General features: G+C 34.7%; 1 protein-coding gene across 1 annotated transcript in view; it reads left to right on the top strand.

Annotated features, from left to right (window-relative positions):
• SEC63 (SEC63 homolog, protein translocation regulator) overlaps nucleotides 1-17,193 on the top strand; it is a 58,759-nt gene extending 41,566 nt beyond the window's left edge. Inside the window, exons 15-21 of the mRNA XM_015240419.3 lie at nucleotides 219-278; nucleotides 479-652; nucleotides 3,939-4,097; nucleotides 5,824-5,925; nucleotides 10,745-10,843; nucleotides 15,021-15,125; nucleotides 16,102-17,193. Of these exons, the coding sequence (XP_015095905.2) occupies nucleotides 219-278; nucleotides 479-652; nucleotides 3,939-4,097; nucleotides 5,824-5,925; nucleotides 10,745-10,843; nucleotides 15,021-15,125; nucleotides 16,102-16,245 (843 nt within the window). The 3' untranslated portion in view covers nucleotides 16,246-17,193. The remainder of the gene's footprint in view (nucleotides 1-218; nucleotides 279-478; nucleotides 653-3,938; nucleotides 4,098-5,823; nucleotides 5,926-10,744; nucleotides 10,844-15,020; nucleotides 15,126-16,101) is intronic.
• Nucleotides 17,194-17,453: the final 260 nt, after the last annotated feature.

The raw sequence follows: 17,453 nt of genomic DNA, 5'->3' as shown, positions 1-17,453 counted from the left end.
AGAAGGTAACTTCTAAAGATTTAGTGGTTGCTAAATTTGCACACATACATCATTTAGTAATTGCTAAAAGTCTCCTGTCTATCCATGTCATCCCCACTCCCTGCAGTTGTCAGCAGTCAGAAAACTCAATTGATAATATATATTGAAAGTTTACTTTGTTTATCTGAAAGATAAATATAGGTTGACAGACTTTATCTTCTTCTTCTTGCTACCTCTAGGAAGTATTTGAAAAGGAGCAGTCTATCTGTGCTGCAGAGGAACAACCAGCAGAAGATGGGGTAAAAACTTGAGCTTTCTTTCTATCTTTTCTGGTTAAAGAACTGTTTTGTTTAGTTCTCTGATTGATTTATATTGCTGTGGAAGAGTAATTCACTTTAGGAGAACATTTAATTTAGTTGTTTTCATCTTAAAATTACTGTGACTCCCAAATGAAACTTTTGCTAAACTTCTGAGTGTTTATGTGTGTTGTGGTTTATAGCAGAGTGATATTAACAAGAACAGGACAAAAGGAGGATGGCAACAGAAGAGTAAAGGACCCAAGAAAGCTGCTAAATCAAAAAAAAAGAAACCATTAAAAAAAAAACCTACACCTGTGCCCTTATCACAACCAAAGCAGCAGAAACAAAAGCAGGCAAATGGAGTCGTCGGGAGTGTAAGTTTATTATCTTATGTAAAGATTATTGTTATTATTTATCTTTATTGAGGTCTGACATACACTAAAGTGTTCAAATATTAAGTGTACAGCTCCTGGAGGTTTACAAATGTATGTACCCATGATACCCAGATCAAGATATAAAACCTTACCAGCACCCTAGAATGCTCCCTTGTGCCCTTCTCAGTCAGTGACCCCTCCATCCACCTCCAGAGCCTTTCCTATTATTCTGACTATTATTACCATAGGTTAGTTTTGCATATTCTTAAACTTCATTTAAGTGGAGTTATGTTCGGCTGCTTTCATTCAACATTATGCCCATAACATTATTCTGTGTTGTATATAGCAGCAGGTGTGTGTGGGGCGGGGTAGGGTAATCCACAGTTTATCTATCTGTTCTGTGATTGGTGGACATACGGGTTTTCTGCTTTTTGCCTATTATGAATAAAGGTGTTATACTTATTTTTGAACATGTCATTTTGTGGACATTCATTTTTTCTTGGGTATGTACTTAGCAGTGGAATTGCTGGGTCATAAAATAGGTATATGTTAACTTGTTGAAAGAGCCCATTTTCTAAAGTTGTACCATTTTATGCGCTGACCAGCAAAATATGAGTCATGTTGTTCCACGTCCCCACCAGTACTTGGTTTTATCAATCTTTTTTATTTTAGCCACTGTGATAGATCTATGGTGGTGTCTCTGTATATGGTTTTATTTGTGTCTACCTGGTGACTAATGATATTGAGCACCTTTTCATATGCATACTGGCCATTTGGATTTCCGCTTTTATTTTTGTCTGTCTTACAGATTTGTAGCATTCCTTTATATATTCTGGATTTGAGTCCCTTTTTACTCTCTTAATGGAACATTTGATGATTCTTAATTTTAATAAAGTCTAGTTCATCAGTCTTTTATGGTTAGTGCTTTCATGTCCTATTTGAGATTTCTGCTTATCACAAGGACACAGATATTTCTGTTTTCTTCTGTAAGTTTTATTAGTTTGCTGGTTATATTTAGCTCTGTGATACATCTTAAATTTTTGTGAAAAGTGTGAGATGATATTATGGACCACTTATTTTAGCACCGTTTATTGAAAAGATCATTTTTTCCTCTCTGAACTGCAATAGCGATTTGTTGTAAGACAAATTACCATAACTGTGCATGTGCAGATCTGTTTATGGACTCTCTGGTCCATTCCAGTGATTATTTGTCTCTTCTTGTGCCAATACCACACTTTCTTAGTTATTGAGGCTTGAAGTCTTAAAATATGGTAGTGTTAAGTCCTCAAACTCTTTATTTAACATCTTGAAAATTGTCTTGACTATTTTAGGTCCTTTGCATTTCCAGCTAAAATTTTAGAATAAGCTTGACAATTTCCACTCAAAAACTGATGGAATTTAGATTGGTATTGTGTTTAATCTATGATTCAATATGGGAGGAATTCACTTGTTAACAGTACTGACTCTTTTTATTCATGATTATGATTTATCTTTATTAATTTGGATCTTTCTTACTTCTTCTCAGCAGTGTTTTGTGATTTCCATTGGCAGAGGATATGACACATCTTCCATTAGATTTAGTCCTGTGTATTTGATGCTTTCTGGTGCTATTGTAAATAACATTTAAAGAAAAATTTGTTCTTCAGTGTTTATTGCTGGTGTATAGAAATATAGTTGCCTTCTAAATACTGACCTTGCATCAGGAAGCCTTGATGAATTGACAGTAATTCTAACCATTTGTAGATATTAAAAAAAAAAAGATTCTCTGCATAAATAATCATGCCATCTGGGAATAAAGGCAGCTTTACTTTTTTATTTTTAATCTTTGTGCTCTTTCTTCCTTTCTACCTTACTGTACTGTCTAGAACTTTCAGTGTAAAGTTGATTAGAAGATGGCATTCACCCTTGTCTTCTTGCTGATCTCATGGATATAGCAAACATTATGTCACCACTAAGTGTGATGTTAGTTTTTGTAAATGTTCTTTATCTGGTTAAGGACTTGTTTCCTCTATTCCCAGTTTGGATTTTTATCATTAGCAGATGCCTAATTTTATTAAATACTTTTTCTCCATCTATTGAGATGATTGTGTGATTTTTCTCCTTTTGTTAATGTGGTTAATTATACTGATGAGTTAAATTTTAAACTATTCTTGTATTCCTGGAACAAACCTCATTTGGTCATAACAGTATTTTAAAAATAGTTATCTGGATTTTATATTTTGGTTTAGGATTCCTGCATCTATTTATATGAGAGAATATTGGTTTGTCATTCTCCTTTCTTGTAATAGCCTTTCTAGGTTTTGGATCAGGTTTCTGCTGGCCTCGTTATACAAGTTAGGAATTATTCTTTCTTCTTCCTGAAAGAGTGTATAAGATTGGATTTGTTTCTTATTTGGAAGAATTATCTAGAGAAGCCATCTGGGCTTGGAGTTTTAAAAAAGGATTTAGAGTCCATTTCTTTAACATGTTCAACTTTTTTCTTGTGTTAGTTTTAGTAAATTGTGTTTCTCACAATTTATCTATTTCCCTTAAGTTATCCAATTTATTGCCATTTTTCATAATCTTTATTTTTAATGTCTCTCAGATCTGTAGTTATGTCTCTTTTATTCTTAATGTTGGTAATTTGTATTGTCTCTTTTTTCTTTGATTAGTCTTGCCTAATAAAATTTATCAATTTTATTACTCTTTAAAAAGAGCAAAAAGAACCAATGTTTGGTTTTATTGAGGTTTCCTTTTTGCATATCTGCTTTCTTTTTAATTGATTTCTGGTCTGTATTATTTACTTCTGCTTTCTTTGCATTTAATTTGCTGTTCTTTTTCTTGCTTTTTGAAATGGACTAGTAAGTGTTTTGCTGAGACATTGGCTTTCCTTACTGCATTATGCTCCTGTCAGTTATCAAAGATAATATTAAACTCCCAAAGCAGTACTTTTCTATAAACTTCTCGTTTTTCATCTTCAAATAAAATATGTGTAATTGATGTTTTAAAGATGAGCCATCTCCGTTGTTATAGTATATTTTCCAAGTAGAAATAAAATATTTTAGTCTTACCAGCTATGAAGAATGAATAAAGTAACTGACTGTAGACAAATAAACCAAATGTTAAACATCTTTAGCCTGACTCCCACATATTTATACATAAGAATGTTTATAATTCTCTTAAGATTCTATATGAATAGTGAAATTGTAATCTTGAGCCAGCTTAATTATAATGACAGTTTCAGAGACTCAGAATGATACAGTCATTGAGATGTTCAGAACTTTTTGTGGTTACTTTTTCTTTTTAGGAAGCTGCTGTAAAGGAAGATGAAGAAGAAGTTTCTGACAAAGGCAGTGACTCTGAGGAAGAAGAAGCCAATAGAGACTCTCAAAGTGAAAAAGATGATGGTAGTGACAGAGACTCTGATAGAGAGCAAGATGAAAAACAGAACAAAGATGATGAAGCAGTAAGACTTATAGGTTTAAATAACTGGAATTATACTTCTGATGAGAGTTTGGTTTTGGTTGTTGTTTCTCATTTGCTTGCTTTCCCTTTTTTTTGCTTGTCTTAACACCAGTATATTTTATAATCTTGTATTACTTAGCAAGAATATTTTTCAGAGATGGTGGCCGTAATTATAAAGAAAAAGTATTTCTGACAAGAATTGGAAATCCTAATTTTCTTAAATTGCTAGATAGAATAGGACCCAGGTCTGAGATGAAGTCAGTTTGGTCTCTTAAGGCAGTTCTCAGTATTGGAGATGACTCTGGAAATATGAATAAGGGAATATGGGTTATGAAATAGGTTGCAATGTAGGAGGACCTCAGAAGTCCCAGGACATTTTTAGGGTAAAGAAACATTACTGTGGGCTCTAATGTCAAGAGGTTGGTTAAGCGAAAAGCTAACATTTACAGAATGCCACCTTGTTTCAAGAGGTATATATAAGACATTAAGGAAAGTAGGCATCTCTAAGGTATTAAGGATGAGGATATAGAGAATAGAAAATAATCTCATGGCATGGCATTAAGTTGTACATGATTTATGAGAGGGCTATAGAAAAGAATATTTGGTAGACAAATAACTTGGTCCTTAGAGGCTCACTGCAAATAAACTAAACTTATCAGCCATTTCCTTTATGTTTACGATGTTCTTCTTGTCTGGGCCATTGATCTAAAAGTAACTCTTACGGTTTAGTAGTCTAAAATAGATTCCCTGAATAGCCTCTGAAGTAAAAGCACAGGACAAAAAAAAAGGAAAAGGTGAAGGGCAAAGAATAAAAATGTAAGTAAATAATGTATTTGCCTTTGGGAATAGTGGGCAAAAGATAAGAATGACTGTTTTTAACAGTTGCTAGCCCTTGAGTGTTTTTTCATTTGGGAATTCAGTTGATTGCTAGGAAATTAAAACCTATCAAAGAAATTACTTCCCTACCCTTGCTTTGAGGAAGAGTTGACTTACTTCTTTCCAAATATGTTAAGGTTAGTAGAGGTGACTCTTAGGGTTTTGATTAACTAGTTTCTTCACGTGACCCAAAATACATTGATTCGTTTGAGAAATAATTACATGAATAATTACTCATCATCTGTCCCATTGCAAACGCTGTGTTAGATGATAGGAATGCAAAGCCAAATGTGGAATAGTTTCTGCCCTTGGATGATAGCAGCCTTGTAAATAAGCATTATGAGCACATTTTGTGCAAGGTGCAGGGTGGCACAAAGGAAGGAGTGATCAACTCAGCCCTGGGGTAGTGGATGATTTGTGGGACTCAGGAACTCATACTTTAGACTTTAGCTACTCTCGAAAGAATAATGAGTAGGAATTTGCCAGATAGAGAAAGAAGAAGACAAAAATCCAGACAGGGTTTAAGAGGAGTGAAATAGCTGGTGAGGTCAGAGAAGTCAAGGGAGTTTGTAATAACTAGAATAAAAAGTGCAAGGAGGAAAGCAGCGACAGGAAACTGGAGAGACAGGCCCAGGTCAGATCATGCTTGGCTGTGTAGTTCATGCTAGAGGAGTTAGATTTGATTTATGAAAAGGGGCATTGTAAGTTTTGAGCAGGGAAATGATCAGATTTGTTGAACTGAACTTAGTAGTAATTAGTATTGTCAGGAATAATATGTGAAAGAAGATGGACACCCCTCAAAATGATCAAAAACATGCTTGATTTCAAATATTTAATTTTCACTTTACTAGGAGTGGCAAGAGTTACAACAAAGTATACAGCGAAAGGAGAGAGCCCTACTGGAAACCAAATCAAAGATAACACATCCTGTTTATAGTCTTTACTTTCCGGAGGTGAGTTATACACAGCCTAGTGTTTTCTCATTCTATTCAGGTATTTCTCAGTTGCCTTTTATCTTTCTGTAGTGTCTATTGGCTCAAATGTGCTGAATGTGGTCTATTCTTGACAGGCCATATCTTTGAAACATGTATTTAAATATAAATCAGTTTTAGTGAGTATGTTGTTTAAAAGGAGAGTTGTTAACTTCTTAAGTACTTCTATGTTTTCCTGGGCTTCTATCTTTTCTGTGCCCAGATTACTGAGTGTTGTGCTTAATGATGATTTCTCATTAGCAGTTCAGGCAGTCTTAATCAGACAAATGCATATTTTACCTATGAATACTTGGGAATACATGGCTTTTGTGAATCTCTCACTTTCATCATGCTTTAAGTAAAATGAAAAATGTTCTTAAATTTTCCCCATAGGTTTTCTCTGAGGGTCTTACACTGGCCACCTGGAGCCACTAGACTTGCATTCATAATTGCCCTCATCCATGGGACTAAGCAAGGCCATGGCTGAGGGACCAGCTAAGTTCAGTAAGAGCCAAGCGTGGCTGAGCCCCACGCTCCGGACAGATCATTGCAATGCTGTTCTCTTGTGCTTGTTTACTTTGTGGTTATGGCCTGCTCAACTTTTGATCTCTTTGATAGGCTATGTTGTTTGTCTTTCAAATGAACTTGAAATCCGCTTGACATTTTGCTTTTGCAGATGATTTTGTCTGTGGCTAGAGGTCAGGGATTGGTTGCCTTAGTTCAGGGAACCTGTTCCACAGACTGCCTCACAGCTTTGCCACAGAACCTTTTGCTCACCACTCAAGTTCGGCAGGTGATTTCATGTATAAATCTGCTTTCTGCTCTGAATGTCAGTTCTTAGTTGCTGGGAGCTGCTGAAGGCAAATTCCTAAGTAATTTGGCTCTCCTAATAGTAAATGAGTGGCTCTGCACAGACTTTTTGTTTTGACTTGGAGAGAAATCAGCCCAGAATTCCATCTTACTGTGCACACTGATCTTCTGGCATGTCCTGAGCCGTAGCCCATCTGTTAGGGGCATTTTGCCCATTGCAATGTAGTCTGCCAACACCAAGGCTCCTGAAATCAAGCGAATAAATTCCACTCATTGATTGGTTTTAAAAGTACCATGGAATGCTGTAATCTGCATAATTTGTACCCTTATAACAGACAGCTTCATTTTAGACCATGCTTACTAAATAGGCAAAACATTCATTCACTCCCTTTGAACATTTTAGCAGTGAAAATGGCTTTTAAAATTTCATCTGCAGGGTAAATATCTCAAAGTGCCATTTATCAGATAAAATTTATTCAGGATTTTCCCAACATCTTCCTGTCTACTTCCCATGTACCTACCTAACTACACAGTACACACTTAAATTACTTGAAGTTTTTTGTTAATAATTGACTTACATGTTATTGAACCATTTAATATATTTAATACATTAAGAACGGTTGGCAATCTTACACAATAGAAAAACAATTTTGTTTAAAGTGCAAATAACTCATGGCAAAATATCTTTTCCACTAGGCAGAGGTGCTGTGCCGTAGATTGATACTCACTATCTTCTTACTAAATAATATTCCTGAATGAATCTCATTTTAATCAAATAGTGTGCAACAGGGGAGGGAAAGGCATTCTCTAGTGGAGAGATGAAGAAGAAATGCATATTCTTGAACATATCCCTGTGCTGCTTACATTACATGCATGTTCTGGTAATGGTATTTCTGATGATGAAATGTCAGACTACTTAAATAATAGAGATGTTTACCTCATTTCATTAATAATCATAACTTTAAAAATTATCATTGAAATATAGTTGACATAACAACATTATGTTAGTTTCAGGTGTACCATATAGTGATTTGACATTTGTATACTTTATGAAATGATCACCACGATAAGTCTAGTAACGAACTGTACCCATACAAAGTTATTACAATATTATTGACCATTTTCCTTATGCTGTGTATTATATCCCTGTGGCTTATTTATTTTAAAACTGGAGGTTTGTACCTGTTAATGTCTTTCACTTACTCCTCCCACCCCCACCCCTCTGGCAACTACCTGTTTATTCTCTGTATCTGTGAGTCTGTTTCACTTTGTTTCATTTTTTAGCTAACACAGATAAGTGAGATCATATGGTATTTGGCTTTCTCTAACTTCATTTAGCATGATATCCTCTGTGTCCATCCATGTTGTTTCAAATGGCATTATTCATTCTTTTTTATGACTGAGTAATATTCCATTATATAAATGTATCACATCTTCTTTATCCACTTATCCATCAATGGACACTTCAGTTACTTACATAACTTGACTATTGTAAATAATTCTGCAGTGAATTGATGTACATGTATTTTTTCAAATTAGTGTCTGTTTTCTTTGGACAAATGGCGAGAAGTGAAATTGCTGAATCATATGGTTGTATTTTTAATTTTTTGAGAAAACTTTATGCTGTTTTCTGTAGTGGTTGCATCAACATAACTGTAATTTTATTGCATGCAATGTCCTAGGCATTCTAACGATATTTTAATTATATTATCTCAGTTTATCTTCACAACACAGCTTGAGGTAGGCAGTTATCATTTAACAGAGGGAAAAAAGTGAGGTTTAGAGAAGTGAAATAATCAAGTCTAGGTGGCTTTAAAACAAGCATTGGTAAACTTCAGCCTGCAGACAGATCTGCCTCCTTGCCTGTTTTTGTAAAGTAAGGATTATTGTAAATGAAGTTTTATTGGAACACAGTCACACTCATTCTTTTTGCAATACAGTGGCAAAGTTGAAGACTTGTCACAAACTCTCTGGCCTGCAAAGCCCAGGTATCTGTATAGTTGGCTCTCTGTAACTGTGGGTTCTGCATCTGCGAATATGGAGGACCAGCTGTACCACGACATTTTATATAAGGGACTTGAGCATCCACAAATTTTGGTATCCTGGAGGTAGGGGGCGTCCTGGAACCAGTCCCCTGTGGATACTGAGGTACAACTGTACTCCACTTTGACTCTGTTACATTTTTACTCACTTTGTGTGTGCAAAACACACATAGACAAACATTTATATACACATACATCTGTTGTGGTAGTCCTAACCCTTCGGTTAAGCAGAAGTTGGATTAATCATGTACTTGTGATTTATTTATTCTGCTTATTAATGTTGCAGTACTTTGTTGTTTTGTAGTTTAAGACATTTAAACAGAAGCTCTTAGTTAAACTTAGTGTAGCATTATTAGAAACATAATAAACCAAATTTTAACTTCTTATGATTAAAATAAAATGGAAAGTACAAGTGATTGTGCCTTAAAATCACAAACATTTTTCCTATGAAACTATTTTCAGTAAAAAGTTATTTTTTTAACCTTGTTTTGGATAATTGAGACTTTTGAATGGTGTAGTGTTGTAGGGATTATTTTATTTTTAGCTCCAGAACATTTTTCTTTAAGCCATTTTGGAAAGATATCTTCCTTCCCTACCCAATCCTTAAACAGTGAATGCTAAGCAGATGACTAAACAGTTACTGACCTGTGATGTAATGCAGTGATGGTTGCTGAGCGCACTGAAATTTGATGCTTCTAGACTGCTTGGTATTAAAAAAAATTTTTTTAATAGTTTTTTGTCTCCTGTCATTGCTTCCTGCCATCATTGTGCTTTCTGGTGGAAGTTTCTTACCCAGCTCTTTTTCTATTCCTAATCTTTTGTGAAGTTCAACTAAAAATACTGAGCATATTAAAATCATGTACAGTGGGGAAGGTATAGCTCAGTGGTAGAGTACAAACCTAGCATGCACGAGGTCCTGGGTTCAATCCCCAGTGCTTCCATTAAAATAAGTAAGTAAATAAACCTAATTAACCCCCCCAAAACAAACAAAAACAAAAAACTACCACAAACAAAATAAGTAAAACATTTTTTAAAAATTGTGTGCAATGAAAGGTATAAATAGACTCTTAGAATCTGAAATGTTCTCTTTTGTGAGTAATGTGTTTTTAATGTATTGATTTCTGATTTTGTTGCCCAAGTCCCTTTCACTCCTACTTTCTGGCTTTTGCTTATTACTAGGTAAAATTACTATGGTTTATTTGCTAGATGATATTTTAATAGTTTATATTGTTTTCTTTTTTAGCATGTTTGTGATTTAAGGTTAATCGTGGGTTTTCAATATAGAGGCTCATCAGTAGGGTTCAAAGAGCCATTTGAAACCCCAGAATTACATACAAAATTCTTTTGGAGAATGGATCTACAAATGGTTAAGAACAATTTATTCATTCAGTAAATATTTATTGACATCTGTTTTGTACCAGACACTGTGTCTCTACTGGGGATACAGCAATGAACAAAACAAGGACAGTACAGTGGGCCTTCTGCATTTGTGGGTTTTGCATCCATGAATTTGACCAACTGTGGATTGAAAATGTTAGGGGGAAAAGTTTCAGAAAGTTCCAAAGGAAAAACTTGAATTTGTGCAGCACTGGCAACTATTACAAGTAACCTAGAGATGATATTAAGTATACAGGAGATGTGCATAGGTTATAAGCAAATACAACACCATTTTATATAAGGGACTTGAGCATCCCATGAATTTTGGTGTCCACATCACAGGGTGTGGGGGGGTGTCTGGAGCTAATCCCCCTCAGGTGCCTCAGGGGATAACTGTACCCCTAAAATTAGACAAGGCAAAACTGTATTTCTCTAATTCTTTTTCTTTTTTTTAATTGAAGTACAGTCATTTACAATTTGTTAATTTCTGGTGTACAACACAACGTCTCAGTCAGTGCATATACATATATACTTGTTCTTTCTGATCATTTATACTCTTTTCTTCTGTGCAGGAAAAACAAGAATGGTGGTGGCTCTATATCGCAGATAGGAAGGAACAGACATTAATATCTATGCCATATCATGTGTGTACACTAAAAGATACGGAAGAGGTAATTATCCAACAGCATTACTTTAGTGTTTACAAATGGACAGCATCTCATCATCATACTGCTATTTCATAAAATCTTTTTAGAAATCAGTTAATCACGTTTGGCTTACTGCATTTTATTTAAGACACAACTGTTTCCTGATGTCTTTTGAGGGGAGTTCATTGGAAGTTTACAAAGTACTGAATTGTTAAAGGTAGACAACTTGATCAGTTTTTTAAAACCTTGTTCTCAACTTATTTGGGGGGAATTTTCACTGTTACTAAGAACGTATGCATTTCCTACTCTCCAGAATTTAATTGTGTTTTTACAGATATTTATGATATTTATCCTCATTGGATTAGTGCTCAGATATACTCCTTTTGTCTTAAAAAAAATGTAAAAACTGGCGATTTGGTTTTTGGGGTTTTTTGGGGGGGGTGGAATTTTTTATTACTTGCATTTGTCCACTGTCAGTGACATCACTAACATAGCATTGTGATGAACGTACTTTACCCTTGGGTTTTACTGTTTTTCTTCTTGATTTTTTATGTCACTTTTCTAGGAAGAAGGTTCTGTCTACCTGGACTTGGTGGACAAGAGCAAGACTTGTGAATTTCAAGATAGTTCTGTGATGTTGATTTTTAATTCAAAAAGCTTTTTCCTCCCTTTCTAACCAAGTAATAAATGTATGAAATAGTTTATTATTTGACACTTAGGGTTAGTGCCAACTTAAGGGTATTTCTTTGACAGTAATTTTAAACATTTATTTAAATTTAAATTTTATTTATTTTTAAATAGATACTACATTCACCTAGTCAATATTTCAGAAGATATACGAAAGTGCACATTGAAACATTTTGCATTCTTATCTCTCAGTCACCCATTCCCCTTCCTGGAGACCATCAGTGTCACATTTTTATGTATTTTTCATGTGATATTCGATGTAAATCAGGCAAATACATAGGTGTATTTTCCCCAGTTTTGTGCAAAAATAAGCATACACCATGTTATGCACCTTACCTTTTTCTCTCAGTGATGTAACTTGGAATTTGCACCGTGTTAATACAGAAAAGCTTCCTCATTTGTTTTTATACCTGCATGATATTCTTTTGTATGGAAGATCATTTATTCAGCACTCAGCCATTTCATGGACTGACAGGTTGATTCATGTCTTTTGCGGCAGTGAATAATGTCATATATCATTTTGCACATGTGCAAACATATCTATAGAATAAATTCAGAGAAGTAGAATTAATGAATCAGAGGTCTGCACATTTGTAATTTTGATAGATACTGCTAGATATTTATTTCTCTATAGGGAGAATGAAGGTTTAAGTATGCCCATTGCCTCTCCGTGTGTGAGACATTTTGAATGTCATTGCTAATCAGAAACGTAAAAAATGATGTCTCAGAGTAATTTTTTCCTCCTCTGATCTATTATTTTTAAAAGCTTCAAACCTATAAAAGTGTGGCAAGCACAGTATCATTGAGCCCCCATAGACCCTTCATCTACATTGACCAGTTGTTAACATTTTGTCATATATATTTTATAGCTCTGTGTGTATACACAAAAAAAACTGTCTTTCCCTTCCTTACCTTCCTGAAGTACTTGCAGACATGACAGTATACCCCCTAAATACTTGAACGTGTGTCTTCTTAGAACAGCGATCTGTTCCTACATAAGCACAGCATACTTATTCTTCTATTTGGGAAATTTAACATTGATATGGTGTTATCATCTAACATGTGGTCTATATTCAGATTTCCTTGAATAGTCCACTAATGTTTGTTAAATTTTTTGTTTTGTTTCTAAATTCAGTGTCCAGTCAAGGATCATGAATTGTGTTTGGATGTCATTCCTCTTTAGAGCAGAACATTTCCCTGGCCTTTTCCACTTTTTCATGCTGTTGACATTTTTGAAGAGTCTGGGCTAGGTATTTTGTAAAATGTCCCTTAATTTTAGTTTGTCTCATTGTTTACTCCTGATTGTATTCATCTTTAATATTTTGGGCAAACATCAGGGGCACATTTATATCAGTTTGTCCAACTTTGGTGATATGTTATGATTCATCATTTAGTTAAGGCTTTTCTATATTGTGAAAAGTATTTCTTCCTCTAATCTGTGGGGTGATATTTGGACACTATGTGGCTATTCTGCTCTCCAGCAGTCTCTTGCCCACTCATTTTAGCATACATTGATTATTCTTGCCTGATGCTGATTTTAATTTTGTATTTCCCTGAAGAGTGAAACTAAACATCTTTCACTGTGTTAGAATTCTATTTCTTTGTGTGTCTATTTGTGACCATTGCCCATTTTTGTTGGGTTATTGGTCTTTTAAATTGGTTTGGGGACTTTTTTTTTTAATATTATGAAATTAGCCTTTTGTGATGTGTGTTGCAAACATTTTCCCCCAGTTTGTTTTACCATCGTTGTTTTTACCAAAGCAAAAATAGAAATATTTGTTTATCCATTGATTTATTTGGGGGTAATGGATAGTATGATTTAGTAATTTTTTTCTGTATGATTTCTCAATTTGGTGTTACAGTTAGAAAGGCCAAACTTTGATATTAACTTAAAAAAAAACATTTTCCCATGATGTTTTCTAGCTTGTTTGTTTTAATGGCATATTTTAATATATAATCTTGCCTACAAAATCTGGATTTTGGAAGTTGGAGGTGGATTACCAAAACATCTAAATGTCAAAAGCTTATTCTTCCTTTGTCCAAGTGGACTAGAAACTTCTAAGAGTTTATAACTCTTTGTATTTGAAGAGAGTTCAAAATAATCATCATTTATTATTATATGATAGGAAATAAAATATCTTTTTGACCTTTTAAAGCATTGGGCATCTGTAAAGGAAAAATGTATTTCTCCTGTTTGTCCCTCCTTTACTCTAACACTACTGCCACAGTCACAACACTCTTACACCAGTTTGTGGGTTTTCCCCACAGCAAGCAATTCTTTGTGATGCCAGCTGAGTGTCAGGCGTTTAACACAGTGCTGTCACTGTCTACCTGGCTATCTACCTCAGCTTAAGGGTTCCACAAGACTGCCATGCCCCCGCTCTTCACCTTTAGATGCCAGTCACAGATCCCAAGTTGTCACCTATACTTCTGATCAGCTTAGTATAAATCGTGGTTCCCGTGATCCTCTCCTTGGGTTCAATAATTTGCTAGAATGGCTCACAGAACCCAGGGAAACATATTTACCAGTTTATTATAAAAATAATACGATAAAAAATAAAATAACATGATTAAAGGAAACAAATGAACATCCAGATGGAAGAAATACATAGGGCAGGATATGTGGGAAGGGGCATGGAGCTCCCAAGTTTTCTGAGTATACTCCTCTCCCAGCACCCCACATGTTCACCAACTCAGAAGTTCACTGAACCCCTTACTTTGGGGATTTTTATGGAGGTTTTATCATAAGACATAACTGATCATTAACTCAGTTTCTAACTCCTCTTCAGAGAATGGAGGTTGGGACTAAAAGTTCCAAACTTCTGATCACAGCCTGGTCTTTCCAGTGACCGGTCCTCGTGTAGCAGCACATCAGGAATCACACTTCATTAGAAGAGAACACATTCCTATCATCCAGGAAATTCCAAGGGATTTACAAGCTTAGTTTCAGGAACTAGAGTCAAAGACCAAATATTAGAACAAAAGATGCTCCTTGTGTTCTTATCATTTAGGAAATTACAGGGTTTTGAGGAGCTCTGTGCCCAGATCTGAGGGTAGAGACCAATGTGTATATTTTCTGTTATCTCACAGCATTTGTCTTAGAAATAAGAAAATGTGGCAAGAACTATTTCTTGTATGGTGAAGTCTATTTTATTTCCACATTTCACTTATTTTACTTTTATACCCTACTTCATTTCTTCAGGTTGTCAAGGTGTGATGGTCAACATAGAACTGGATTGCTTTAAATATACTTCTTACATTGTGGAGATAGAAATTAAACCCATCAATTCTGCCAATTTGGTTTCCTTTTTGTGTAGTATGTATAATGTATGACGTAAATGTCACATATATATATATGTTTTTGTTAGAACCTTTGTAACATCTTTTTAGGATATCCTGTGTCACCTGAGTAAACTCTCACTATTAAATACTCTGGTCTAAGAGTTTCAGGAGTGAGCTGTTGTTTCTTCCACTCTTCAAAATACAGATTTTTAGTGCTGATTTTATCTTCTAGGTAGAACTGAAGTTTCCTGCACCAGGCAAACCTGGAAATTACCAGTATACAGTATTTCTAAGGTCAGATTCCTATATGGGTTTGGATCAGATTAAACCACTGAAGGTAAGAGTAATGACTATTCAGTAAATATGGTTGTCTATTTGAATGAGTGTTTAGTATACTAGGGAAGCATTTCTGGTTTTGAAATGTAGAGTAGTAGAGGGAAAAAGAGGTCATCTCATACTTTTTATATAATACACTTGACGGACTACTCTTTCAGTAATAAACTTAAGTTGTGTTAAGGAAGTAGAACGATTTAGAACATTGAGTATAAATTACTTAAGTGATACATTTTAGTGCTGTAATATGCTGTAACTTTATAGGGCCTCACCAAATGGGTTCTGTTTTCTTCAGAAAAGTACATGTGTTTTCCCACGGATTCTATTGGGGTGTTCATTAATTTCTGAAAATAATTTATTTTTTATCATTTTAGCGTATATACTTTGTGTGAGTATCGTTTGAAGGACAGTCCTATCAGTGTTTACCTTTTCACTTGAGGTTTTTATAGAAGGCATTCTGTTGCATTAGGAGATGACGCTGAAGAAGTATTGTTGCACTGTGTACTGGAGACCCAAGTGAAGGGAGCCGGTAAAGGCCTGCCTCTTGTTTCCCATGAGGGTACCATATTTCTTTCCATGGCTGTAGAATGGTACTTCATGAGTCTGGAGTCTGCAAAATTCTTCCTTGGAAGTCACATTTGAGTTTTTCTTCCCTCAGCAGAAGCCTTACTAAGATTTTACTCAGTGTTCTTGCTCAAGAATCACAATTATTCATCTTTCATGACACAGAATAAATAGTATAGCTTCTGTAAAATCAAAATATCAGACTGTGTTAGAAATTTAGCTGCATTTATGTTTGAAGATTTACCTTTTTATTTCTGGGATGAATCTCTATTCCAAATGTGTTAAATTTAGAGTTTAAAAACATAAAACCTATTTCTTTGTAATTGCTGTGGTCAAAGAAAACTTTTTCTTTACCAGATATTTCTTCCATTATTCCTCCCCAAATTTCTAATGTCTACATTTAATTCTTTTTATAGTTGGAAGTTCATGAGGCTAAACCTGTGCCAGAAAATCACCCACAGTGGGATACAGCAATAGAGGGGGATGAAGACCAGGAGGACAGCGAGGGCTTTGAAGATAGCTTTGAGGAAGAAGAAGAAGAAGAGGAAGATGATGACTAAGCAGTACTACAAATGGACCACAATATTTGCACATATTTGCAAATTTTTGCTGTTTTGGAAGTGTGTAATAAACCAGAAACAGTACTGAACTGATGTTGAGGGAGGTGTTAGTTCTTTACTAGAAATGGGTGCATAATATAACTAGGCAGTGGTGGTGCCTTGGTACACTTTGGAAAATGGCTAAGGCTTGTTAAAGCCTTTAAAGTATGGGATGGTGCATTTATTTCATCTGCAAATGATAATAAACCCTTTGTTATAACTGTCCAGAAGTGTGGGCTGTATTATCTGATCAATTTATGGTCCCAGTAAAAGTAAAGGTACATGAAAAACAATCTATAAATGAGCGACTTTTCTTTGTTTAGCTTTAGTTTTAGCAAACATTAAAATATGATAAACACCACAAAATATGTTTTAAGTAATATCTGTTCAAGTTTTAATCTCTTAATAAGCTCTATTATTCATTTACTGACATTTTGCAGTGATATAAGACTATTTATAACAGCTCCATTCATTGCTTTAAACATTTTATTTTTGCCTATCTTGGTCATAATTTGGCGTTCTGTCACATTCCACATAATACAGAGGGCTACATTTTGGGATTTCTTTTTCTTAATTGCCCAGAGTTATCAGATAGATTATAAAAATGGCTTTTAATGGCTTAAGACATTTTTAAGCCTCTATTTTAGCAGATCAGTGCAGGATCTAATTCTTTTTATAAGCTATAGACCTAAAAATGATTGTGGGACCATATGTTCTCTGATGTTGGTGACTTACGTTATTAAACCTTTTTTAAAAGGTTCATTATAAAAGCTGAAATACATTCTTAGCTTTTAATCTACCTGACTCTATCAGAAGCCTTTTAAGGAAAAAATATATATAAACATGCAAAGGAGGCATTTTTTTGTATTCATTTTGGACTCCTGTCAATAAAATAGAAGTTTGACTCATTTTACGTTTGTAATGGTGTGTGTCTTTTTACTCCCAGAAAGGGATATAATAGGATAACTCATTCTTTTATTTTTCAACTAAAAATTAAGTAATACTGTACATGACTGCTGAAGTGACTGCTATTTCTGTAACTGTAGAAAAACCTATGCTCAGGAGGAATTTCCCCCTCACACATTCACAGAGTATAACCTGGAAGGATAGTGCTTATAAAGAGCAGAAATGTGTACATGATGAATTACTGAGATAAGATGAATATTTTT

The sequence above is a fragment of the Vicugna pacos genome, chromosome 8 (assembly GCF_048564905.1).
Source record: "Vicugna pacos chromosome 8, VicPac4, whole genome shotgun sequence".
NCBI lineage: Eukaryota > Metazoa > Chordata > Mammalia > Artiodactyla > Camelidae > Vicugna > Vicugna pacos.
Note: the sequence above shows the minus strand (reverse complement) of the source record. Positions and strands in the feature narration are given on the sequence as shown.